This window comes from Cervus canadensis, chromosome 7 (assembly GCF_019320065.1).
Source record: "Cervus canadensis isolate Bull #8, Minnesota chromosome 7, ASM1932006v1, whole genome shotgun sequence".
In the NCBI taxonomy this organism is placed as follows: Eukaryota; Metazoa; Chordata; class Mammalia; order Artiodactyla; family Cervidae; genus Cervus; species Cervus canadensis.
The window spans coordinates 29140169-29166496 of NC_057392.1; the positions used below are offsets into that span (position 1 = coordinate 29140169).

The window sequence follows — 26328 nt, forward strand, 5'->3', positions numbered from 1 at the left end:
GAGGGCCCTGCCCAGGCAAAAATAAACAAACACATTTTAAACTATTAAAATAAATATATTTAACAATTGTAAAGTATTAAATATGCACATATATATATCTAAATAGCCTAAGGTCCAAGCTCCACAAAGGAGAAAACCCTTTCATCTTCAGGAACAAGGGTCAGTGGTTTGAGGCCCTGGAAGAGGGACAGAAGTTACATAACCACACACACACACACACACACACACACACTCTCTCTCTCTCTCTTTCTCTCTCACACAAACATACACACACACACACACTCTAACACACATATACACTCACACATTTATACACACAATGACACACACACACTCTCTCTCACATACACACACTCACACACATACACACACTGACACACACTCTCTCACACAAACATACACACACACTCTAACATACATACACACACATTTACACACACACACTGACACACACACTCTCACATACACACACACACTTACATGCAAACACTGACACACACACTACCTCTCTCACACATACACACACACACATACACACACACTCTAACATACATACACACACATTTACACACAATGACACACACACTCTCACATACACACACTCACACACTTACACATACACACACATTTACACATACACACACTGACACACTCCCATTCACACACACTCATGCTTACACACACACTGACACATACACAAACTCTCACAAACATACAGACACACTCACACGCTTACACACACACACTGACACACACACTACCTCTCTCACACATACACTCTCTAACATACATACACACACATTTACGCACACACAATGACACACTCTCACATTCACACACTCACGCTTACACACAGACACACACATACACACACACACTCACAAACATACAGACACACTCACATGCTTACACACACACTGACACACACACTACCTCTCTCACACATACACACTCTAACATACATACACACACAGACACATACACACACACTCTCACAAACATACAGACACACACGCTTACACACATACTCTCTCACAAACATACACACATGCTTACACACACACACACTGACACACACTCACAAACATACAGACACACTCACACGCTTACACACACACACTGACACACACACACACACAAAGCTGAGACGGCTGACAGGACTTGCTGCTGTTTCATTCCGGGCCAAACAGTGTTTTTAAACCCCCAGGATTCTTTATGTGAGAGGAGGCAGAATTGCTGAAACTGGCATTTTACAGGAGTTCAACCACTAGTGAACTATTTTCCATGTCTACGCTGAGAGGCTTCACATATTTCCTCAACCTGAAGACCCACTTTCCCCCACACTTGCAGATACCAGATCTCAGATGGATCATAACCCTACTGTGCACATTGATCGGGAGTGACGCGTCAGCCACGCATCAAGCGGTCCTGCATCACAAGGTCTGTCTCAGAATGAACACGCGCGCGGGCATCAGGGCGGTGCGCGAGTTCAGGGCCGGCCTCGGGGGCGCCAGGGGCCAGGCAGCACAGCCTCCCCGGAAAGCACGCACCCCCCGCCCCGCACTGCAGGCTAGATGCTGCTGGCTCCTCCTGGAGGACCTTCCTTCTGACCCCCTCACAGAACAGAAGGGAGGGAGGCCGGAGGACGCAAAGGAACCAAAGTCAAAACCCACTGCCGCTGCGGCGAGAGACGCGGAAGAACCCAGAAGGAACGGCTGAAAACGTCAAAAGAGGCTGCTTCAGCAGGCCTGGAAGTGGGAAGGAACGAGGCAGAGCACTTTCATTTTCTCAGGGGCTTCTCTTCAGCTGTGCCCAAGTATGGCTTCAATAAGGATCAGAGTTTGGCTGCAGCACAGATTCACCTACGTGTTTTATTGCCCCGTGATCAAGACTGAGGACTCAGCCCATTCAGCATGTTGCTAGATTCAAATCAAAATCTCTGTCCTGCCCGTAAACTGGGACAGCCACTAAGGAAAAGAGTATGAAAGTTCCTCAGTCAACTAAAAACAGAGCTGCCACCTGACCCAGCAATCCTACTCCTGGGCATTTATCTGGAGAAAACGAAAACTATAATTCAAAAAGCTGCATGCGCTCCTGTGATCATAGCCACAGGATTTATGACCTGGAAACAATGTAAATGTCCATCAACAGGGGAACGGAAGAAAAAGACGCCTGTGTATGTGTGTATATGTGGGGGGCTTCCCAGGGGGCTCAGTAGTAAAGAATCTGCCTGTTTGATCCCTGGGTTGGGAAGATCCCCTGGAGAAAGAAATGGCAAAAGTCTTCTCTTGCCTGGGAAGTCCCACGAACAGAGGAGCCCGGCGGGCTATAGTCCCTGAGGTCGCAAAACAGACAGACACAACTTCGTGACTAAACAATATATGTGTGAGTGTATACATGTGTGTTCATATATATTAATACACACCCAGTGGAATACTACTCAGCCATAAAAAATGAAATAATGCCACTTGCAGCAACATGTTTGGACCTACAGATGATTATACTAAGTGAGGTAAACCAGACAAATACCACATGATATCATTTATATGTGTGATCTAAAATATAACACAGGGTCTTCCCTGGTGGTCCAGCAGGTAAGACTGCTGCTCTTCCACTGCAGGGGGATGGGTTCGATCCCTGCTTGGGGAACTACGATCCCACATGCTGCACAGTGTGGCCAAAAAAATACAAGAATAAAAAGGACTTCCCTGGTGGTCCAGTGGCTAAGCTTCCACACTCCCAATGCAGGGGGCCAGGGTTCAATCCCAGGTTAGGGAACTAGATCCCACATGCAGTAAAGATCCCACACGGCATGGCCGAGTAAAACAAACAAGTAAAATATGACAAAAGGAACTCACTTACAGAAAGAAACCAACTCAAAGGCACAAAAAACAGGTCTATGGTTGCCGAGGGAGAGGTGGGGGAGAGACAGATGGAGTTTGGGATGAACGGGTGCAAACTCTTACATATAATGGATAAACAACAAGGTCCTGTTGTGAAGCACAGGGAACCATATTCAATATCCTGTCATAAACCATAAAGGAAAAGAATATGAAAAAGAATGTGTGTATATATCTATATATGTATAACTGAATCACTTTGCCATGCAGCAGAAATTAACACCACATTGCAAATCAACTATATTTCAATAAAACAGATTATTTTTTAAAGTCTCAGTCATTCACTATCAGGGATGGAAAAGCCTCTGCCCCTCATCTAACTCAGAGGCTGCCATTGCACAGAGAGGTAACTGAAGCCTCCCCCACTCCCAAGGATGTGTATCTGGTGAGTGTCAGGGCAGAGACCGAACACCTGGTCCCCAAGTCCTAGATCAGCGCTCCTCCACCTCACCAGCCTCGGTGGGGACCTCAGAGGATGCACCCTCCAAACCCACAAACACACATTTTAAAACTACTTCAGCGCCTGGGCTCCAGCCTCAGACTCCTAGATTGAAATCCTGGGTCCTCATCCCACCGGCCATGTGGCCCAGGAGAACTGGCTCAGTCTCTCAGCCCCTCTGTGTCCCAGCAATATCCTCAAGAGCTGCTGCAAGAACTAACCTACATAAACCCTTGAGGACAATGCTTGGAATGCAATCAGCTTTCGATAAACAGTAGTGATTTTTATGGAGGTGGTGTTATTCAATAAACAGCAACGGTTCGACAGGAAAGGACCTAAGCTGGCTGAACACTTTACATGCTAGGTACAGGGCCAGGCACTTTACAATCATCACCTTATTTAATCCTTAATAGCTCTGCAAGATAGGTACTGCCCTTCCCCCTTCTGAGAGAAGGAAAGGAAAAACCTGGAAAAGCTAAAAACCTTGCCAAGACTGCACAGCTTACAAAGAGGCAGGGGGAGGATTCAAATTCAGATTTCCTGAAGGCCCCAGTCCACACTTTTCCTCTATCAGCTCTAAAACAAGTTTTCCTATGCTTTTTCGATCCCAAGTTTCATAGCATACAAATACGATTTGCTTGAACAAGTTCCAACCTCAGGGGGGTGGATCCAATTTCTAGCCAATGCGGAATCCTATTTCTGCAGTGGGAATGCTAGCAAAATCCAGGGCAGGGGAAGAAAAGCTGCCCAAGGGATTTAAGAACCTTCCCCCTGAATTTACAAAGTGTCTGTCTAGCTATTGTACTCCGGGCCCCTGGGCGCCACTAATTTTTTATAATAGGTGTTGAAGCCGCAGCATAATATTCTCTCAGACAAAATTTCAAAGAAATGGGGCAAAGCAGCGAAGAATCCCTTATGGCAGAATCCATGGCACGGCTCAAAACGGCGCGCTGTTGCTGTAATTGCCACTGGCTGGTTTAAGGGTCACCAAGAGGAATAATCAAAGTCCTTGCTCTGCTGGCTGGTTATCCATTAAAGCAACTCGGCAAGGTCCTGTGAAACGAGGCTGTTCCTGAAGCCAAAGGACTTCTGCTGGCTTCGGTCTCGGTGTGACCACCCGGAGCATGGCCACTCTAAAGGGGCTCAATTGCCTTGGCATGGACCCCGTCCAGAGATGGACTGTAGGCCCGTCCTCCTCAATCTGCTGGGCTCCTGGCTGCCTGGACCAGCAGATCACCACGGAAGTGCCACTGTGGGACCCCCAAGGCTCTGGTGTTTCCACATGGTCATCCTGAGACACCCACTGGGGGCAGTCAGACACCGCAAGGAGGGCAAGGCACACCCAACTGACATCTTGGCTACAAGTGCATGAGACTCCTCCAGCGAGGACCACCCCATGGAGCTCACTCCAAATTCCCCATCCACAAATCATGGGCAAGAGAAAGCATTTGATTTGGGGTAAAGAAGCTTGGGGGTAATTTGTTAGGTACAAACAGGTACTAGAACCATGAGGAAGGACAATCTCTCTTCCATCTCTTCTTCTTCAAAAAAAAAAAGCTAAAAACCAGGGAGAAAATGTCAAATCTGCCAGTTTCAAATTTATCAGAATGAAGCTGAAGCCTTTTGTGTGCTAGCAACAAAACGGTCAGGTAGACAAAGACACCCAAACTCCAGTCATCAGGTTGCGGGGTGACTCTGACCCCACACGACAGGCATTTACATTAAGCGGATTTGGCTGCAGTGTGAATACACAGCTGACGCTTCTGTGATTGTCTTCCTGATGGCAATTCCTTTCTGTCAGAACAAACGCTACTGGCTCTCGGATAATCCAGCAAAACACAGCAAAGGAAAAAAGTCAGGCCAGAAGAGATCAAAATTGTTTTCCACCTTCCTTTAAGGAAATGAAAGAGGCTGATTCTCTGAGCTCTCTTAAGAGCACCTTTGCAAATCTGCAAACGATCGTGAGACTCTTGGTTAAGATGTGTTGTATAAAAGGGATACAGCCTCTACTTTAGAAGCGTCTATGTGGTGATAGGCAGATTAAGTAACTTTCAGAGACCAAGCGCTGGGCGAAGATACTGGGATGCCTGCCAAAGGATGAGGTTCAAGAGATGTTTAATTCATCCAGCCAACACACACACACACACAACACACTGCTATGTTAAAAGGCTCTACAATAAACGCTCAGAGGGAAAAACAATAGTTCAATATTAAAAGGCCACAGGGACCCAGCTCTCTGCCAACAGGGGGATCTGAAGATTCTCTCAACCATGGGGCCGACAGCTCCACCAGTCCTCAGATCCTGTCTTCTTTTGAGGTGACGACACCCCGAGACACCCTGCAGTCAGAGGGAAGGTATCAGGATAAGGCTGGGGACACAGTCGGGTCACTGTACTGCAACTGCAGGTGCCCAGGTTCCCACAATGGTGCCAGGAAAGTTTACATACTATCTGTATAATTGTTTAAAAGGAAGACAGCTGATTTGTTTTAAGGCAGCAGACTGCATCTCAACACTGACAGCTATTTCTATATTCTAGCCAACAGCCCACACTAATATCATTTTCCCTAAGTGACACTACAGTATCAGCGCTGTCCAAGGGCTATACATACCCACAAGTCTTTATCCACATAGAAAGGATGCTACTACTCAAATCCATCTAGTAAGTGTGAATATCTAAACATCCTTAATGTTTGGAATGTTTCCCACTGTTCTATCTTGGTGACTGTTTTGTATTTTTATAGATGAGGGTGTCTTGGCTGCAAACAATCCTAAAAGGCCTTTAAGGCTCTTTTCAACCCTCCATGAATTACCATGTGAGAAGTTAACAATACAATAATTCATCAAGCAAACCCACCAACATCAGGGTTTATCTACAGGTAGGGCAGGGACTACCAATCTAGAAATTTTTTTCCCACCAGCCCGCATCGTTCCTAAAATTCCTTCCATAGAAATTCATTTCTTTGATTCATAAAGGTATCTTTTTATAATAGCGCTGCATCCTCCACCCTCATGCCCTGCCTATGAAAATGATAAAACATGGTCATTGCAAATAATGCAGAAAACATTGAGAAATGAAAAAATTAAAACCCCCAGCATTCTTAGCAGTAACCATTAAAAACTTGTGAGGCTACATGCTTCTGAAACTATGATATTGCATCCCCCCAACCCCACCATCAACCAACATGAATCAACATTTTTGCAGAATACAATGAAATAGAAAAGTGAAAAGCCACTGGGATGTCACAGCAATGCCAAATGGCTAAAAAGAAAAACTTCTAAAATCTTACTCTCAATTTCTGTGGGTACTTCACCTTAGTTGGTAACAAGCAGATTAGAGTCTGTGGACCAGGCTATGAGTCTCTCCTAGACCTTTTTTCCTCTTATACGTCCATGTTCCTTTATTGCATGTATATATGCTTTTACATAAACTCTATGCATAGTCTTATACAAGCATTTTTCCCACTAGATTTTTTCCCACTGAACAGATTATGGCCATGTGTCCATATCCACACGTCATCCTATTCCAGTGTGAAACACTCTTAAAACCTGAGCATCTCCAAGCAGGGCAGAGTCCTACACCTCCATGACTGAGGGACTTGGGGGAGGGCAGAGGTCACAGGCTGTACTTTACCAACGCTGCCTCTGTGCCCGGCATCAAGGCTGCCCAGGCACGGCCCAGGGGGCGATGCAGTTTCAGAGCAGGCACAAGGGAAAAGGGCCCTGCCCGTTCTGCGGGATGCTGCTTGTGGCAGGAGCCACAGTGAGTCCACAGATCATCAGGCTCTAAATGCAACTCCAGCCATTCATTCCCCAACTCATCATGAGTAGGCACTGTGGGAGATACTGGGGTACAAATATGGGGAGGCCAAGCGCTTCCTTCCAGGGGCTGAATCCAGGGCAAGGAGAGCCAGACCGGTACAGAAATGACCAGAATACAACCTGAGAGACATGCGTGAGATGGCTAGTGCTGCCTTAAACAGACTCCTGGGGGCCTCGCCTCCAGAGCTTCTGAGTCAGTAGGTCTGGGTGGGCCCAGGACCAGGCAATCCTAACTTGGTTCTGCAAGGACCAAGGCTTGATGGCATTTCTCGAGGGCAGGGGATCCCCCCGCCAGGCAACCCCGTCCCCTTTCCCCAGGACACTTTCAAGGCTGGAGATGTGCGTGGGTGTCACAACTGTGCGGGGGGCGCAGGAAGTGGTCTCAGTGAGTGGCTGCTTGCTAAACCTTCTACAATGGACAAGACAGCCCCCCACAACAAAGAATGTCAACAATATCACTAGCACAGCTGGGCAATTCCTTGAAAGCAAGATACTCAAGGCCTCGGTTTTATCAGCAGAACAGGGATGATCGGCTCTATCACACAAAGTCCTGCTGTGGATTCAGGGATCTTACACAAAGTGCTTGGAACAGGGTCTGGCACACGGGAGGCACTTTTTATTGCCATTATTACTATTATGAGCTCTCGTTATTACTGAAGAGCAGCTAGGAGTCAAGGACATGCCAGGATGGACACAAGTCCTTCCTGCAAGGACCCGCCATGCTATAGCCCTGGCCTTCCCTCTCCCAGTAACAGCAGCAATGATACTGATGGCTTACTATGCGACATCAGTGGGATGAGGAAACTGAGGTTCAGAGACATTGAGTAACTTGCCCCAGGCCACACAGCCATCAAGGGGCACTCCGACAACTTTCATCCGCTCGTACATCAACCGAGCAGCCACTACGTGCCAGGCAAATCCCAGGAGGAGACACAGCCTAACACAGCGCAGCTCAGGCAGAGAAACAGCTGATTTCCAGAGCCCAAGGTCCGCGGCTCCAGACCCTCAGAGTCCGTCCCGCTGTAATCCTGGCCCTAGGAGCCCTCTCTCTGGCCCCTTGCCCGGAGCCTGTCTCTGACACAGGGTCCTCATGGCAGGGCCCGGGGAAGGAGAGCGGAGCATCTCGCTGGAACCTTCCCTGCATCCATCCTGAACATCCAGGGGGTCCCCACGCGCCTGGCCAGCCCCGCCAGCGGGAAGCCACACCCGCACCTGGGGCTGGGCAGCAAGCAAAGCCCGCCCACCCACAGTGTCTCCTCCTACCCCCCAGGCCCCCCAGACCCCCCAGGAGAGTCACGACTCCAATTCACGGACGGGGTGACTCAGGCTCCAAAGGGGCAAGTGCCCCCAAAAGTCAGCAGAGCTCAAGTTCTAGCCACACCACCTGAAGTCAAGATGTCGCTCCATGCGCCCCTTTCCCGTGACTTTGGATTTTCTTTTCCCCCTCTGACTATGAAGTGAAGTGAAAGTCACTCAGTCGTGTCCAACACTTTGCAACCCCATGGACTAAACAGCCCATGGAATTCTCCAGGCCAGAATACTGGAGTGGTAGCCTTTCCCTTCTCCAGAGGATCTTCCCAATCCAGGGATCGAACCCAGGTCTCCCGCACTGCAGGCAGATTCTTTACCAGCTGAGCCACAAGGGATCAAAGCAAATAACTCAGAAAATATAGAAAAATATGAAGAGAATACATCTCACTAATCTCTCCACCAGATATAATAGCTGGCAGGTAATTCTTTCCAGATCTGTTTATGCACATAAACATATTTTTTAGCATAGCATCATGATTCTAAATCATGAATCCATGCTCTTGGAACCTGCTTTTTCCCATTCAGATGCATTTCTTGGTTAATAACAAGCTGGTCAACACATGAAGCCTGGATTCTCTCAACCAGCGTCTGGGCTTGGTATTCATCTATTTCAGCAACCCCCTACTGACAGTCAGGTGGAGTCACAATTTTCCAACATTTTCAAACAAGGCTGCGGTGAATCCTGCCAGACCCGGATCTGTGCCCAGTTACCCCCTTAGGATCAATTCTTCCAAGTGCAATTGCTGGGTCAAAAGTCACAGACATTCCAGCAGCAATGTGGGGACTGTCACCCAAGCAGGCAGCCCCGAGTCCTACTGGTCCGATGGCCAAACTTCGGGTCAGAGCTGGGTTCCCCAGAGGCCCAGAAAAGCCCTCACACACAGCCAGTGACCAAAGGATCTTCCCCCCCAGGCTCCCCTCCCCGTCGTGCCGTCCAGACTGTGGAGCGTCTGCACCGGCCACTCTCCACCCTCCCCTGCCGGCGGCTGGCCCTCCCAAAAACCCGAGCCCCCAGGCCTTGATGCCAAAGCCCCCGTTACATCAGAGCACCCTCCAGCTCCCAAGACCCTGCACGGGGCCCCCACTCTGCGGCCAACGCCTCCAGCACGGTGAGGACCCAGCAGGACGGAGCCACAGGAGGGCCTCGGGGCGGGCTACACGGACGCCTCCAGGACATGGCACCCTGCAACCGGATCCCCCCGGGGACAGAGAGAGTCAGCCTCACCCTGCAACACACAAACACCACACCACACACACACCTCAGAGTCATGCAACACACACACAACACACACACACACACCACAGACACATACACACACTCATGCAACACACACCCCACACACAAACACACACACATCTTAAAGGAGAAAGTGCTACAACACTGTCCTCTGAGAAAAGAATTTCTCTTCCCCTGACTTGTGCTAATAATCCATTAGGAGACTCCAGGCTGCTCCCAATTCACCCCCTCTTCTCCCCCACCCCAAGTTTCCAAGCTCGGGACAGTTTTTTAAAGAGAAATTGTTTGCTAGGTTTTGGCAAAGGAGAAGGCTGATGCTGGTGCAGGCCTTCTGTGCGTCTGAGGAACACAGATGTCCGGAATCTGGATGCTTTTTCAAACCGCCTCCACCCAAGCAACGAGGGAAAGACCATGGCCGTTTACAGTGAAGCGCCTCTGCCCCCGCTGGGAAGGGCAGGCTGAAAAAGTCAGCGAGCGATGGCTGTTCGGAGCCAGAAAAATGTGAGTGGTAACTGGGCCTGGAGGGCCCTTCCTGCTCCTCAGGGGCCGTTTCAGCCCAAGACAAGCCCACCTTCAGAGCAGCAGGGGATAAGGAAACACTATACACGGTGGAAAAACGAAGGAACTGGGCGTGGAGTTTTACAAATCTTGATGACAGTGACTTAGAAATTCTCTGTGCTGCCTCTTGTTTCAAACCTGAGAACAGATCGCTGGGGCGGGTACACCGCGTCCAAGTGCATCGGCCTCCCTGCCTGCCGCAGCCCGGGGCAAGGCTGCCGGGACAGAAGGGCTGCTTCTTTCTCCAGCCGCAGCTCGCCCCACCCTCAGGGGGTGCTCCTGTTCCCCTGGGGTTGGAGTGCCCTTCCCAGCCCAGGCCTGCCCCCTTCAGACAGGCCTTCCAGGAAGCACACAGTGGGTGCTCAAGAAAGACTCCGTGAGTTAATGGTTAAAACTGATTAACCGATGTGCCTGTGGGAAAATACGTGTGCTTTCTTAACTTGAAACATCAGCTCATATTCGAGAGCCTCTCTGATAAAAGGCTGGGATTCCCTGGTGGCTCAGAGGGTAAAGCTTCTGTCTGCAATGTGGGAGACCTGGGTTCGATCCCTGGGTCAGGAAGATCCCCTGGAGAAGGCAATGGCAACCCACTCCAGTACTCTTGCCTGGAAAATCCCATGGACAGAGGAGCGTGGTAGATTACAGTCAATGGGGTCCCAAAGAGTCGGACAAGACTGAGCGACTTCACTTTCTTTCTGATAAAATGTTACTCCCTTCAACAGCCTTGAAAAGGCTGGCTCTCCCGACAGAAATCAGAGGACAAAGGGGTTACCACACTGTCCAGACAAGGTCAGAGGCAAACCAACATGGCAGGAAGGGGCGGATGTCACCTGACAACAGTCTGGCATCAGACACCTTTGATCATCTCCCATTTAAATCACCAAGACACGGAATGGGATGCAGGGGTGCATTCCAGCTGACGCCTCAGCTATGACGCCCAGAGGCAACCATGCCACAAACTGTCACCAATTCTTTTTTTCTTTAAAAAAAATTGTATACAATTTTGAAAAATTACTTTCTACTCAATACTTTGGCCACCTGATGCGAAGAGCTGACTCATTGGAAAAGACCCTGATGCTGGGAAATATTGAGGGCGGGAGGAGAAGGGGACGACAGAGGATGAGATGGTTGGATGGCATCACCGACTCAATGGACATGAGTTTGAGTAAACTCCGGGAGTTGGTGATGGACAGGGAGGCCTGGTGTGCTGCAGTTCATGGAGTCGCAAAGAGTCAGACACGACTGAGTGACTGAACTGAACTTTCTACTTCTAGTTAATACAAAATATTGGCTATATTCCCCACGTTGTACAAACATCCTTGAGGCTAGTTTACACCCAGTACTCTGTACTGATAACCACTAGCTTGTGTTCTCTATACCTGTGAGTCGGCTTCACTTCTGTCATATTCCCCAGTTTTTTTCAGACTCCACATATAAGCAGTATCATACAGTCTTCGTCTTTCTCTGTCTGACTTCTTTCACTTTCACGTAATGCCCTGCAAGTACAGCCATGTTGCTGCGAATTTCATTTTTCACGGCTGAGTAACATTCCATTATGTGTATACGTACCAAAAATTCTTTGGCCGCACCACGTGCAGGATCTTAGTTCCCAACCAAGGATCAAACCTGTTTGCAGTGCAAACCTGGATTAACTCCTGGGCCACCTCTTCTTTACCCATTCACCCGTCAGTGAGCACTGGGCTCACCAATTCACCTGAATTGCTCCAAGCCACGAGGGGTGCTGGGCCCCACGGACTGTAATCAAAAAGCAGAGGAAAGGAAATGCGGACAGCCGAAGACCCGCCCCTCGAGGCTCTGAAATATAGACAGTCAATCGTCATTATCTGTGAATCTGTCTACTCACTTAATTCCAAAAAATACTGTGCTAGTCTACAGCCACCTGTGGACCTGCTCAGACTGGCAAGATACTTCGGTCGCCTGCGGGGCCTGTTCCCGGGGAGGAGGGACAGACACCCTCTGCCCCGTTCCAGCTCTCATGCCGTAAACAGGCATCCTCGACACAGTCCATTTAGTGCCACACTTTCTGCATTTCTGGGCTTTGTGTCCGTGACTTTCCTGCTTAAAACGGACCCCAGGCCTAGGGCTAAAGGGCTGGCTGGTGTCCTAAGCCCAGGAAAGCTGTGAAGAGCCTAACGGAGAAAATACATGTTGAATGAGCTTTGATCAGGCTGAGTCATGGTGCTGATGGCCAAGCTCAACATGAATGAACCGAAAATACACATTAAATAAGGTGTCTTTAGGGACTTCCGTGCTGGTTGAGTGGTTAAGACTTTGCCTTCCAAAGCAGGGGTGCAGGTTCCATCCCTGGCTGGGGAACAAAGATCCCACAGGCCAGAAACTCAAAACAAAGAACAGAAACGCTATTTTAACAAATTTAATAATGACTTTAAAAATGGTCCACATTAAAAAAAATCTTTACAATAAAATCATGGGCATATTAAAAAGCAGAGACATTACTTTGCCAACAAAGGTCCGTCTACTCAAGGCTGTGGTTTCTCCAATAGTCATGTATGGATGTGAGAGTTGAACTATAAAGAAAGCTGGGCGCCGAAGAAGTGATGCTGTTGAACTGTGGTGTTGGAGAAGACTCTTGAGAGTCCCTTGGACTGCAAGGAGATCCAACCAGTCCATCCTAAAAGAAATCAGTCCTGAATATTCATTGGAAGGACTGATGCTGAAGCTGAAACTCCAATACTTTGGCCACCTGATGCGAAGAACTGACTCATTTGAAAAGACCCTGATGCTGGGAAAGATTGAAGACAGGAGGAGAAGGAGACAACAGAGGATGAGATGGTTGGATGGCATCACCGACTCAATGGACATGAGTTTGAGTAAACTCGGGTGATGGAGAGGGAGGCCTGGCATGCTGCAGTCCATGGGGTCGCAAACAGTAGGACACAACTGAGCGACTGAACTGAATGTGTCTTTAAACAGAAACAAAGTTAGGTACTGATCAGTGGACACTGGGGGACCAGAGGCTCACGGGAGCCTAATGAGGTTGAAGTTATTGAAAGCCTTTGGTCACGACATTTCCCTTGGGAGCCACGGCTTCGCGCAAGCTTAGCGGAAACTTGTGCAAACCGGGAGGACCACCCGTGTGCTACGGTGGCTGCTCCCTGGCCCACACCCTTCGGTGCCCGCCCTCCCCTGGCACCCCACCGATCCCTCCATCTGCCGCTCCGCACACAGGCTCCGTTGCACGGCAGCCTTCTGCTCAGTGTCTTCCAGAGACCCTCGTCAGGTCACTCTTCTACTGGACTCACGGCAATCCGTAATTACTAGCCACCCCTCCACGCCCCAGCCTCAACTGAGACATCAACTCTCTGAGGCACGGCCTCTGTCTTGAACAACCCTATCTGCTTGGATCTGCAGAGGCTGCAAGCCCGACACCAGGTGGGTGCCCAGTGCCTGCCCGCAGGGACAGAGCGTGCCAGAAGCTGCCATCAGCTCCCCAGTGGGCTCTGGGAGCGTGAGCAGCATCCAGAGAGCCTGCACAGCGGCTGAAACCCCACTGATTAGACCCGGGCTGCCCTCCTAAACCTGGTTGGTCTGAAGTGAGACGTGCTCTAGGTATAAAAGATGCACAATACTTCCAAGACTTGAAACAAAAATATATGCAAAACATCTCATTCGTGATTTTCCTGTTTTGATTCCACACTGAAATTATTCTATCTCAAAAATTCTGGGTTAAAGGAAATTGGATGGAAATTAGCTTCAGCTGTTTCTTGTTACTTTTTAACATGGCTGCTAAGGAAGTTTTCATGACGTCCAGAGTTTGCACTATAATTGCCTGAGTCCACCCTGGTTATTGGAGAAGGAAATGCAACCCACTCCAGTATCCTTTGCCTGGAAAATTCCATGGACAGAGGAGCCTGGCGGGCTGCAGTCCACAGGGTCGCAGAGAGTCGGACATGACTGAGCGCCTAACACACACACACCCTGGTTATAATAAGGCCACGAAAGGGCAGCCAGTGACACAGGTCAGCCCTGACCCCCTCTCCCGGCGGCTGCCAAGTGCTCTCCAGAGCCAGGCAGGAAACACCTGTCAGAGTTTCCTGTGACGCACAAAGACCTAAGTGTGTCCAGAAAGGGGATTCGGAAATCGGGGCTGAAAAGAGTTGAGATAAAACAACTGTGCCCTCAGCAGGGGAACACAATCTGGACAGGGGCCGGCATGGAGTAGCCCTATAAATATGTGTTGGATGAATAAATCATGCATGCGTGCTGAATTGCTTCAGTCGTGTCTGACTCTGTGACCCCATGGACCACAGCCCGCCAGGCTCCTCTGTCCATGGGATTCTCCAGGCAAGAACACTTGAGTGGGTGGCCATGCCCTCCTCCAGGGCATCTTCCCGACCCAAGGACTGAACCCATGTCTCTCACATCTCCTGCACTGGCAGGCGGGTTCTTTACCTCTAGGGCCACCTGAGAAGCCCTGAATAGATCAGTACTTTGCCAAAAAAAAAAAAAAAAAACAACTATTTCTAACTTATCTGCTGGCATTTGGGATCGCAGAACATGAGAAATGGAAGGGGATCTGAAAAATGACTAGGCTCTGCCGTGTGGCTGAACTGTGAGGACACTGAACCTCCACATCCTCCCCTGGAGAACAGGTGGTCCCTGCCTCCCATCCTGCCTACCAGGACCAAGCCACCCAGCAGAACTGGCTATGATGAGGGGAGTTTTCTCTGATCTGTCCAATACCAGGCCTACTGCGCCCCTGAAAGGTGGCTACTATGACTGAGGAAGTGAACTTTTAATTTTACTTAATTGTAATTAATTTAAGTTCAAATAGCCACACGTGGCAAGAGGCGGCCATCATGAACAGCATAGCTCTGGGCTGCTGTGACAAGGAGGAAGGAGGACCCTTGGGGGACTCCCCTGGTGGCCCAGGGGCTGAGACTCTGTGCTCCCAATGCAGGGGTCCAGGTTCCACCCCTGCTCAGAGAACCAGACCCCACTCGCTGCCACTAAGAACTCGCACGTCACAACTAGAGATCCTGCGTGCTGTAACCAAGACTCACAGCAGCCAAAGAAAGGGAAACATTTAAAAAAAAAAAAAAAACTTTTTGGAAACATCAAATCCTGATAGAAATGAAAGGGGTCGTGCTGCTGAATGAATTCCAAACTTGAGATTCTAAGAGATTTCAACTGCCCAACCAACAGTCCTGATTTATCATAAGTGCAAAAAATTTCCACACACAGAAGGTACTTCATTTGGGGGAGAAGAGGGCTCACAGATGAACCAGAACACAGCAAGAGTCCTTCAGAAGCAGCTCGGCAAACCAGCTTTGCCTCTCCGGGCCACCTCTGGCCTCGACATGCAGGGACAACGCAGGGTTGCCTGGCTGGTGGATGACATTCCTGAGACCTCCCACCCCCTCACCGGGAGGGACCAGTGGCGGCCCGCCCCTTCTGCTGACCTTCCCTGCCATTCCTTCTGCTACTGACGAAGGCCCTCCCACAGCTCGCAGACACAAGCAGGGGTTGTCAAATGTGCTGGGAGGTGGTGGGAAAACCGACCCCTGTTGAAAAGTGGGGCTGAAGTGGGAGCCATGAAGAGCATCTGTTTACTCAGGTGGGAAGATGCCCATGAACTTCAAATAGAGGTCTCAGCTCCCCACATTTTTCCAGGCAGGAAAGCGCTTCCGAGACTAAACAGCTTTTCTTTACCATTAAGGTCATTAATATTCTACACCCAAGCAGACAATAAAGAAAAAAAGCAGGAGAGTGGAAGGGCGGGGGCGGGGTGGGGGGGGGAATGGTTAGGGCCCAAAAGTCAAAAAAGATCTAAGTGTTTTTGAGGAAACACATGATATTTCCAAGTAGCAATGTAAGGAGTCACCGTAAAAGATTTAATAAGAGATTTTGTGAGCTCATTCATTCTTATCCATTAAAGGGCACAGCTAATTTCCCCCCTTACTCCTTCTAACTTTGCAACAGACCACATTAACTTTAGGGCTTAAGAGTGTGTAAAGCCCTTGGTTTGGGCCCCTCCGAGCTTCCAGGATGAAAACCATGTGAAATTGGATCCACATGTGTTCCACCCACTAGCTGGCCTCAGTGGTGTAATTTACTCTGTCGGGCAGCTTGCTGTTGCTCAACTTCAAGGAGGGAACGCCAGCAGCCACTCTGCAGTTATTAAAACAGAGTGAACCAGCCTGGGGTCAGCAGGACAGAGGCCACCTTCACTTCGGAACCCAGCTTTCTATACCTCAAGTTCAGTCTCCCGTCTGTTGATATCATCCGTGGATTGATTGAGCTTCTCCAGTTCCCCCTGATGAAGAAAAGGGATAGAAAAAAAGACTTCAGGGATGCATGTCTTTGGTTTCCACTGTGACTCAGCCCCAAAACCTGCAAAATTACTCTGGCCAGTTTGTAGGAAGAGGAACCAGTCCGTACTAATTGTCAAGGAAAACAGTTGTGCCTTGGCTGGAAGAACAAATGAATGTCAGCATTTCTGAAACCTTTTTCTTGATAGTGGGCTTTTTGAAAATGACTTAAGGTCCCAGGAATTTGTCTTTTCTTAGAAGGTCAATTATTTATTGCAGGTATGTGCCTTCAGGTAAACCCACCTGTTACAAATGGTTTAGAGGCTAAATCAAAATAATGCTTTCTGCTTTAGAGCAGGAATTTTGCAGAAAAGATAATAAAAGAAAACAAAGCCAAGCCTAAAGTATAAACTCAATGAAATCATGCAAACCAAGGGTGGAATTCTGGCATTAACTCACCCATAGTTGAGCATTTTTCTGTAGAGAGCATTTTCTTCTCAAACTGCCAATTATTCAATCTACCTAGCTGTTTACAAAACAACTAAAACTAGCTTTAATCCTAATCTTTAAAAATTTACAAGCTAACATTTTGTAAAAAGCGCCCAGCATGAAGTTAACTCATTTTACTCTGCAAACAAAGGATCTTGTTAACAGAATTCCCCTACCAAGAAAACAAAATTTAGGAGACCGAACTGATTTTAATAGAATTCCTAATATGAAGCTTTTTCCACCTGATTTTTATCTTGCTCACCTGCCATAACAATTCAGTTAAACACAACAGCTGAGTTAAATGAGCTTTTTAATAGATCTGCGCACTGAAAAACCAATTAGGTCTCCAGAAATCGCAGCGCATGCTGAAAAGCAGCATTTTGTTACAAGTGACTTATGGAAGAGTAGAAAAATGGGTCTTGGAAAGGGATGTGCTGTGTCTTTTTGCTTAGAGGGTGAAGAGGTTAAGCTGTCACTTTGAGATCTCGGCTAGGAAATTGCTTTTTAATCATCTCCCGGAGACATGGAGGCGCAGGAAGCAGGCCAACCCTCTCGCCTTCTCGCGCGTCAGCTTTGCGCACCAGTTGGCCCTGATTTCTGTTCACACTCGACCTCACTAGGAGGAAAAGCTGGGTTTTAAACCATTTGAGGGCGGCCGGGGGCGACAATAAACCCTTCGGTTTGCTAACAATGAATCGGGGGTGGGGGGGATGGCTCCGGACGGTCCCCTCTGCCAGGTGAGGGCTCCGACCCCCGGGCAAGGCGGCCGCCCCAGGTGTAGGGGGCGGCCGGGGCCACCGCCCCGGGGGCGCGCGCTACGCCACCGGCCGGGCACCCGGCGTCCGGAGGTTGCGCAGAGCCCGCGGCGCGGCAAGCCGATCGGGTACCCCGAACCCGGCGAGGCGCCCCCGCCCCCTTTCCTCTTTGTTGCACGCCCGCCCCAAGCGCAGGGCAAGCTGCGGGCGACCCCCGGATCCCACCGGGGGTCCCGGCAATGGAGTCGGGCCGCGTCCGCGCGGACACCGCAGCCTCCCCAGGAACCGGGCGAAACCCGGCGCTCGGAGCCTCTCTCCCCCGCAGCCCCGGGCCTCCCCGGGCCGCTCCCCTGCGCGCAGGCACCCGGAGCTCCGAGGCGGGCTGAGCGCGGAGGCCAGGGCCCCCGTGCGCCCCCCGCGCACCCCACCTGGATCCGGGGGTCCACCTCCTCCTCGTCCGCCAGCCCGGGCTCCATCCCGGCTTCCTCCTCCTCCTCCTCCTCCGAGTCCCGGGCAGGCGGCGGGCGCTCCGCCGGCCCCTCCGGGCGGTTCCGCCTCGGCGCCGCGTCCATGCCGGGGGCGGCTGGGGGCGCGCGGGGCTGGCGGCCGCAGGTCGCGCCGGAGCCTCCTGGCCACGGCCGGGCGGGAGAGCTGGGCGCCGCTCGCGGCCGCGGGTCCCCGGGCTCGGGAGGAAGTGGGCGCGGTCGCCCCCTCTCCGCCGCGGCCGTCAGCGCCGCCCGCTCCGCCCCCGGCCCGCCCCGCGCCGCTCCGGCTCGGCCCGGCCTCCGGGGGAACCGTGCTCCGTCACAAAACCTCCCCACCAGCAAGCCCGTAGGTAGTGAAATGGGGGCGCCCTCACCCCAGTTTTAACTTAGCAGCCGGAAGAGATCGCCAGCTCCCCAAGGTCGGCCGCCGGGTGTCCGGGTGCTTTTCCCCCTCCCGCCTCTGCCAAGGCGAAGTGACTCCGTGGAGGGAAATTGTTCATCGCTCAGTCATGTCCGACTCTTTGCGACCCCATGGATTTAGCCCCAGGCTCCTCTGTCCAGGGGATTCTCCAGGCAAGAATACTGGGTGGGTTGCCTTGCCCTCCTCCAGGGGATCTTCCTGACCCGATGACGGAACGCGGGTCTCCTGCATTGCAGGCGGATTCTTGACGGTCTGAGACACCAGGGAAGCACGGTGGAAGGAAAGTTTGGGGTATTTCCACCATCTGAAGTCCCCTTTAGAAGCTTGTCCTCCGTGACCTTGGACCAGTTGCAAGACTCAAACCCCTGTGTACACTCCAAGCACTTCTGTCCCCTTGGGTGAACCTGAGGAAATGTATCCCCCTGATGATTTCCCCAGAAAAGGGAAGGGAAACATGTGCTCACATAGAAACAAACTGACCCAGAGGGGAGCCAGCTCCAGCTCCAGGGGTGGATTCCTTGTCCAAAGGCTGTGCCGGCCCTGAGCAGAGCTCCACGCCCAAGAAGCTCCGCTTTCAGAGTTGTGGGACGGCCCTGCCTGAATAGCTGGGAAGCATGGAAAATCCATTGATCAGGGTTGTGGGCGGTTGCATGTGTGCGTTCAGCCTTCTCCAGGAGATGCGAGTGTTAACCCGTTAATGGGCACACTCCATCCAAGGGGTTACTGACTGAGGAGGTGTGTTGCCCACCCTGAACAGAGTGGGGTGCCAAAACTTGCCCAGCAAACTCAAAAAAATCCAAAGAAGAAGGGTCATGTCTGCGCTTTTATGAAATGTCAGGGCCACTGTGATGTCAGGGGAGCAGAAGGGCAGATGACCTTAGCAAAGCAGGCAAGGACATTGCCACTGGCCATTGCTAATGTCTCTTTCACTACAAAAACACAGAGTGTACACTCTTTCTACGCAAAGGCTTGTGGCCCGTGGGCTCTGTTGAGTTTGGAGGGCAGACTTCCTTGAGAAAGGAGCTTCTTTCTGGGCTTGTCATTAAAGCCAGCCTTGGGAAACCTGTTTATGGTTGGTTTTATCAGAAGCGAAGTTGGGGGGTTACTCCTTGAGCAAGGTTCAACCCTACACACTCTGGTACCATGGTCCCCCCATCAGAGGGAGCTTCACTGTCTCCTGGAGGTAACACAGGTGTATGTTGTGGGTTTGTTTCTGAACAGGTCATACCTGTTCCTTGCTCTTTAAATTAAGAGAGAGTCAGCAGTTCTTTGTGAGATGTTCTCAAATTCCTTGCTAAGGACACAGTTGCTTTTCATTTCCCAGTGATGGATGAAGGCAGGGTCAAGATGGCCATTAAGAGTCACTTTCGGGCACAAGAGCCACCAGTGTTTCCTCGTCGGCTTGGAATCAAGCCTGTACCTGAGCAGACGGCCCCCAGCTGTGGACAAACTGAGACAGGGGCTAAAAACAAGAAAAGTGAGGTCAGCCCTGATCCAAATGCTTCCTAAGTGGTGGAACCTCATCGTCACCATTCGAACAGCAGCCTCCAGAATACGTTTCTCTTTAAGTTTAGATTTAAGAGCAATCAGTCAGTTCAGTTGCTCAGTCGTGTCCGACTCTTTGCGACCCCATGAATCGCAGCACGCCAGGCCTCCCTGTCCATCACCAACTCCCGGAGTTTACTCAAACTCATGTCCGTCGAGTCGGTGATGCCATCCAACCATCTCATCCTCTGTCATCCCCTTCTCCTCCCGCCCTCAACCTTTTCCAGCATCAGGGTCTTTTCCAACAAGTCAGCTCTTGGCATCAGGTGGCCAAAGTATTGGAGTTTCAGCTTCCGCATCAGTCCATCCAATGAACACCCAGGACTGATCTCCTTTAGGATGGACTGGTTGGATCTCCTTGCAGTCCAAGGGACTCTCAAGAGTCTTCTCCACACCACAGTTCAAAAGCATCAATTCTTTGGCGCTCAGCTTTCTTCACAGTCCAACTCTCACATCCATACATGACCACTGGAAAAACCATAGCCTTGACTAGAGGGACCTTTGTTGGCAAAGTAATGTCTCTGCTTTTTAATATGCAATAGGGTAGTTCAAATGCCTCTATGGGACACGGGAAACGGCTTCTGAACATCAGTGTAGACTTTTGTTGCTTTATTTTTAGAAGACCTGGGCCAGCTATAGCAAGGATCCCAATAAGTGTTCTGAAATTTGAAAAAAGGAAAATAAATAAAGGACAGCATTACTATGTACTTCTATGGATACATTATATGCACATCAATGCATAGGAGAGATCTGCAGGGAAGACTCTACCCAACAAAGCGTGGCCAGCCCTGGAAAGGGGGGTAGGGAAGGGCCCAGGACTGGCCAGGATTGGGGGTTGGAGATGTCAAAGGGAACTTTTCATGTCTTGATAATATTTTCATTTTTATCAGGAGGATATATGTATGATTATTTGTGTAATTCTAAAAGAATGCATATTGTATTCATTTTCTATTGCTGTGTAACAAAATACCACAAATTTAGTAGCTTAAAACAGGGCTTGTTTATTAACTCACAGTTTTATAGCGGGGAAGGGGGGCTTCCCTTGCAGGCTCAGTGGGAAAGAATCCATGTAATAAAGCAGGAGACACAAGTTCAGTCCCTGGGTCGGGAAGATCCCCTAGAGGAGGAAATGGCAACCTACTCCAGTGTTCTTGCCTGGAGAACCCCGTGGAGTCCATGGAGTCACAAAGAGTTGACCACAACTTAGCAACTGAACAACCATAAGTGTAGGCCTGACGATCAGGCACAGTGTGACAAGCTTCTCTGCTCAGGGTCTCCCAGACCAAACCTGGGTGTTGACCAGGCTGCAGACCATTCTGAAGGCTCTAAGGAAAAAGTCCTTCCAAGCTCATTCAGGCTGTTGGCTGCATTCGGCTCCTTGTGGTTGTGGGACTGAGATGCCCGTTTCCTTATTGTCAGCCAAGGGCCATCCCTGTCTGCTGGAGGCCGCCTACGTTCCTTGCAATTGTGACCCCCGGCATCTTCAAAGCCAGCAGCAGAGGACCTCCCTTGTGCTGAGTCCATCTCACACTTCAGTCTCCCTTTCCAGGGGAGCCCAGTCCCTTCTAAGGATTCGTGTGGGTAGGTCAGGTCCACACAGGATAAAGTCAACTGTGCCATCTTCACCGCATAATCATGGAGGTGGCTGTCCCATCACAGTCACAAGCTCCCAGTATTTTACAGGAATATGTACAAGAGTGGGGCAAAGGTATACTTCTGTCTACCTCGAGTACTAAGGAGGCAAGCCTTATAAGATGCTTGGAACCCAAATAAATGCTTAATGTTTATTTTGGCTGCCATATTTGATCTGGGTGAATGACTCTATAAAGGATGGGCCGGAGATCCCTGGAAGTCTCTGAGAACTTTCAGGATACACATGCAATCAAAACTTTCAGACAAATACAAAGACAAGACTTGCCTTCCTCACTCTCATTCTCTTATCAGTATTCACTAGAGTTTCCTAAAAGTTACATGACACATGATATCACAATAGATTAAATGCAGAAGATATGAGAATCCAGCTATCATCTGTTAAGCCACACGTTAAAGAGATGTGCAAAAATGGAAAACAATGCCCTTGTCACTATATTTTATTTTCTTTTGGAAACTTTTATTTTTCATTTTGAAAGCTAACGTTATCTTTAATAAAATTATTATATTCACATTAACATGTAATAAGTGTGTTGTTATTTTTAGATGAATTCATGAAAGTTTTTTAAGTGGTTCTCATTTTGACACAGCAACCACGTGTAGACATAACCACATAAACAACAGCTCTTTGAGGTCTTCGGTCACTTAAAAAAAAATAAAGAAGTACTGGCAATAAAAAGTTTGAGAAACATCGAGCTAGAGGAAACATATCCTCTGGTTGGAGCTTTCCTTTTTTATTTCTATTCAAGTGTCCCACAGCCTCCTTCACTCAAAAGATTCGTCACCACTCCCAAAACCTCGAATTTGGCCATTGGTGGAGTAGTTGGGGCACAGTACATTTCTGCCCATTTCAAGAGCCTTTAAATACAATTTAGCAATTAAAGTGATTGTGATCAGTAGATAAGGTGCTGCTCATATGGGATTAGCTCCTGGGATCTACATTTTTTCAGTTCCTCTGAAGAATCCATTGCTCAATTATAGCATTGCCCCCTTTGGAGAAAACAGATTTTTAGTGCTGCGCGTGTGACGTTGGTTTCCAAGGACACAGCTGTGCCTTGCCGGGCTTGGAGGGGTCGGAGTGGTGGGGGGAACACCTGCGCTGCACTGTTGCGGGAAGGGAGACCCCTTCCAGGACCCAAGAGGGGGCTCTGGTCTGGCACTGGGACATGAATCGTCTGAGGAGTCACACAGGCTGGCAAAGCAGGAGACTCTATTGGGAAGGGGCCCCTGGGTGGAGAGCAGGCGGAGAAGGGACCCCAGGGGACTGCCCTGCCTCGAGGCTCACAGTCCGGGGTCTCACTGTGAGGCGCTTAGTTTCCAGGTTTTCTCTGGCCAGTCGTTCTGACTCAGGGTCCTTCCCGAGGCGAGATGGATGGATTCAAGCTGGAGTTCAGCACAGATGGATTCCAGGATCCTGGGAGGCTGGTAGGACATATGCGCTGCCATCTCTTCTCTGTTTTTGACCTTTCCCAAGAAACGGCAACCCACTCCAGTCCTCTTGACTGGAAAATTCCATGGATGGAGGAGCTTCGTAGGCTACAGTCCATGGGATCACAAAGAGTCGGACACGACTGAGTGACTTCACTTTCTTTTCTCACTTTAAATTATTTCAGTTGGTGATCGCTTGTTAGTTGCACCTTCCTTACCGGAATCTCCTGTTTAAGCTGACTCATGCACGTGGTTGCTATCAGGCCTGGCCAGGGTGAGCAGTCTCAGCCCATGGTTTCCCTAACAGTAACCAGAGCTGTGATTTGGGGCAGCTTGATCACATTGGTGCATGGTGTGGGCAAATGTGGGGATGGCTGACAACGGAGCAGAACCCCAGGGACTCCTTCACTTGGAGACATGCTCCCTGCTGTCCTCTGAAGAAAGATGCTCAGCCTATTAAAGTTGCTCTCTCCCCAGGGAGCTCACTGAGGCCTGTGGACGGAGAGGCAGCCTCTCGGATAACTCTGAAGGAACTGCGGCAAAGAGGTAAGGGTGCAGCCAGGACAATAAAAAGTTTGTGCTGGGAGTGGGGGGCAGGTGGCCAGTGTGGTCAAACATCAAAAGATGACTGCTAAGCACGAAAGGGGAACTCTCGAGGTAAGACTTTAGTGCTTAGATGCAAGAGTCTGGGTTCATTGAAATGATTCCTTAGATAAGCATCTTCACTACTTAGGGCCAGTATCTCGGGTTTTCTCCACCTGAATCCCCTCGGGGCTGCCTGGGAGGTGGCTGCATGGCTGATGGCTGCCACATTCTTTGTCCACTGGAATGGCAGGTGACATTCTTTGGCTGCTGGATTCAATTTACTTTCACTATCTCCTTGCAGTTTGGTTAAACTAGGGGGAAGTAGGCCATGTGTGTCTGTTCCCTGTTAGTCCACTTCCTCAAGCTGAAAACCGTCCTGGGTGACAATGGCAGCCTCTGGGTCGTCCCATTTGCCCCTGAGGACAGTTGGCTGACCTTTAGAAAGAAGAGGGAAAAGGGTAGCTGACTGGATGGGCCTGGGTTTACAGATTTCTCCAGAATGGGTCCTTACTTGTCAGGATCTGGTTTCTTTCATGCATTAACATCAACCTCTCCTTTTATAACCCTGCCTCCTCACTGGGGTCGTCCCAGCCTCTTCCTCCCTGAATAATAAAGGAAGCAGGTGTCCAGCAGAGAGAGACAGTCTCCCCATCTCATCTCCCGCCAGAGTGAGTGTGTAGGGATATTTCTATTTCCATGGGTGTGGAGAGGAACTCCAGCTTATGTAATAAACACTCAAGGAAAATCCTGCCGTGTTCAAGGGGCCTCATTCTCCTGTCTTCAGGGGAAGGGAGGGTCTCCAACTGTGTTTAAGTGTTGTCGGCCTTTTTTGTGAAAAGAGAAAGTGACCTTTTCCCCCAAACCCTTGAACAACCTGGGAGCAGAGGCCTGAGAGGAAGCAAGGTGGTCTGCTGACCTCATGGAGCTTGGATGGAGTTCAGGGCAGAGAGGGATGGTCTTGGCTGTTCAAGCCACTGAAGGAGCAGCCTTTCCCTCCTGGCTGCTGCAAAGGGCCCTGCGTGTCCCACTGTGGGAACACGGAGGTCATCCATCTCTTGCCTTCAAAGGCCAGGGTGGTTTTATGGAGAAGACGACATTTGGTTTGAATGACAAAAAGTATTTCCACAAACAAGACAGGAAGTGAAGTGAAAGTCACTCAGTCGTGTCTGACTCTTTGCGACCCCATGGACTCTGTATAGTCCATGGAATTCTCCAGACCAGAACTGGAGTGGGTAGCCTTGCCCTTCTCCAGGGGATCTTCCCAACCCAGGGATCGAACCCAGGTCTCCCGCATTGCAGGTGGATTCTTTACCAGCTGAGCCACCAGGGAAGCCTAACAAGAGAGGAGGAGTTTGTCAAAGAAAGAAAGGGCTTTCCAGACAGGGAATACATGGGGAAATTATGGAGGGGCTGGACCGGTCAGTAATAGCAGGAGGAGAGACCATGTAGACCTGGGACTCAGGGGAGACAGTGTGGGGTGGTTGGAGGAGGAAATAATCCTAAAGCAGAGTCGGGCAGGTCATCGAGGGCCATGGGTGCCAGATTCAACCTCTGGACTCTAGACCATGGACAGCGAGAGGCCTTCATTCATTTGTGGATTTATTCATCCAACGAATATTTACTGAGAACTTCACAGGCCAGAGGTCAGGGTATCACTATGAACAAAAGACACAACCTCCCCTGCTGTTATGGGGCTAACAGATAAGTATACAATATAGGTAGGTCAGGGCGATCAGGACCAAGGGTCCAAGCAGAGGATGGATGGGGAGGGGAAATGGGGGTGCTATTGTGGTTCTAAGGCTCTCTCAGGAGGGCATTTGAAGCCAAGACCCCAAAGAAGTGACAGTGCAAATCCTGCATCCCTTTGGAGAAAGCACTCCAGCACCTGAGGATGTGCGGGGGTCCCAGGAACTTGAGGAGAGAAAGCAAGATAGTTTGGCCGGGGATGAGGACACTGCCCTTTTCTCAGTGAAATGGTGAGCAAGGTCATCAGCCGTGAATAAGGAGGCCATGGGAGGTGCCGGCCCAGCCCTGGAGGCAGGGTAGAGACTAGGGAGTGGCTGTTGGTGGAGCGGGGAGGTGGGAACCGGGGGAGTGTGTTCTAGAAGGCCGGGCCGCGCACGCCCCTCCTGTGGCTGGAGACTTTGGAGACTAGTCAGCAAGGGTGAGTGGTTTTGCCGACCGAGCTTCAGCCTCTGGGTATAGGAGTAAGTTTGTAAGAACACAGGATTTCACCAGGGTTAGGGTTATGCTGGGTTCCCACAGGGGTGGAGAGCAGGGGTGTGTGGCTTGCGGGCAACGGCAGGTGTAAGGGTTTGATGGTGGCTCGTGGGATCTATGGAGAAGGGAATGGCAACCCACTCCAGTATTCTTGCCTGGAAAATCCCATGGACGAAGGAGGCTGGTAGGCTA

The 26328-nt window shown here is 50.1% G+C and overlaps 1 protein-coding gene across 1 annotated transcript in view; it reads right to left on the minus strand.

Annotated features, from left to right (window-relative positions):
- Window positions 1–18508, minus strand: part of SH3BP5 (SH3 domain binding protein 5) — a 76710-nt gene extending 58202 nt beyond the window's left edge. The window contains exons 1-2 of the mRNA XM_043474759.1: window positions 18231–18508; window positions 16501–16563 (exon numbers count right to left, since the gene is read on the minus strand). Coding sequence (XP_043330694.1) covers window positions 16501–16563; window positions 18231–18374 — 207 coding nt within the window. The 5' untranslated portion in view covers window positions 18375–18508. The remainder of the gene's footprint in view (window positions 1–16500; window positions 16564–18230) is intronic.
- Between the last annotated feature and the right edge of the window lie 7820 nt (window positions 18509–26328).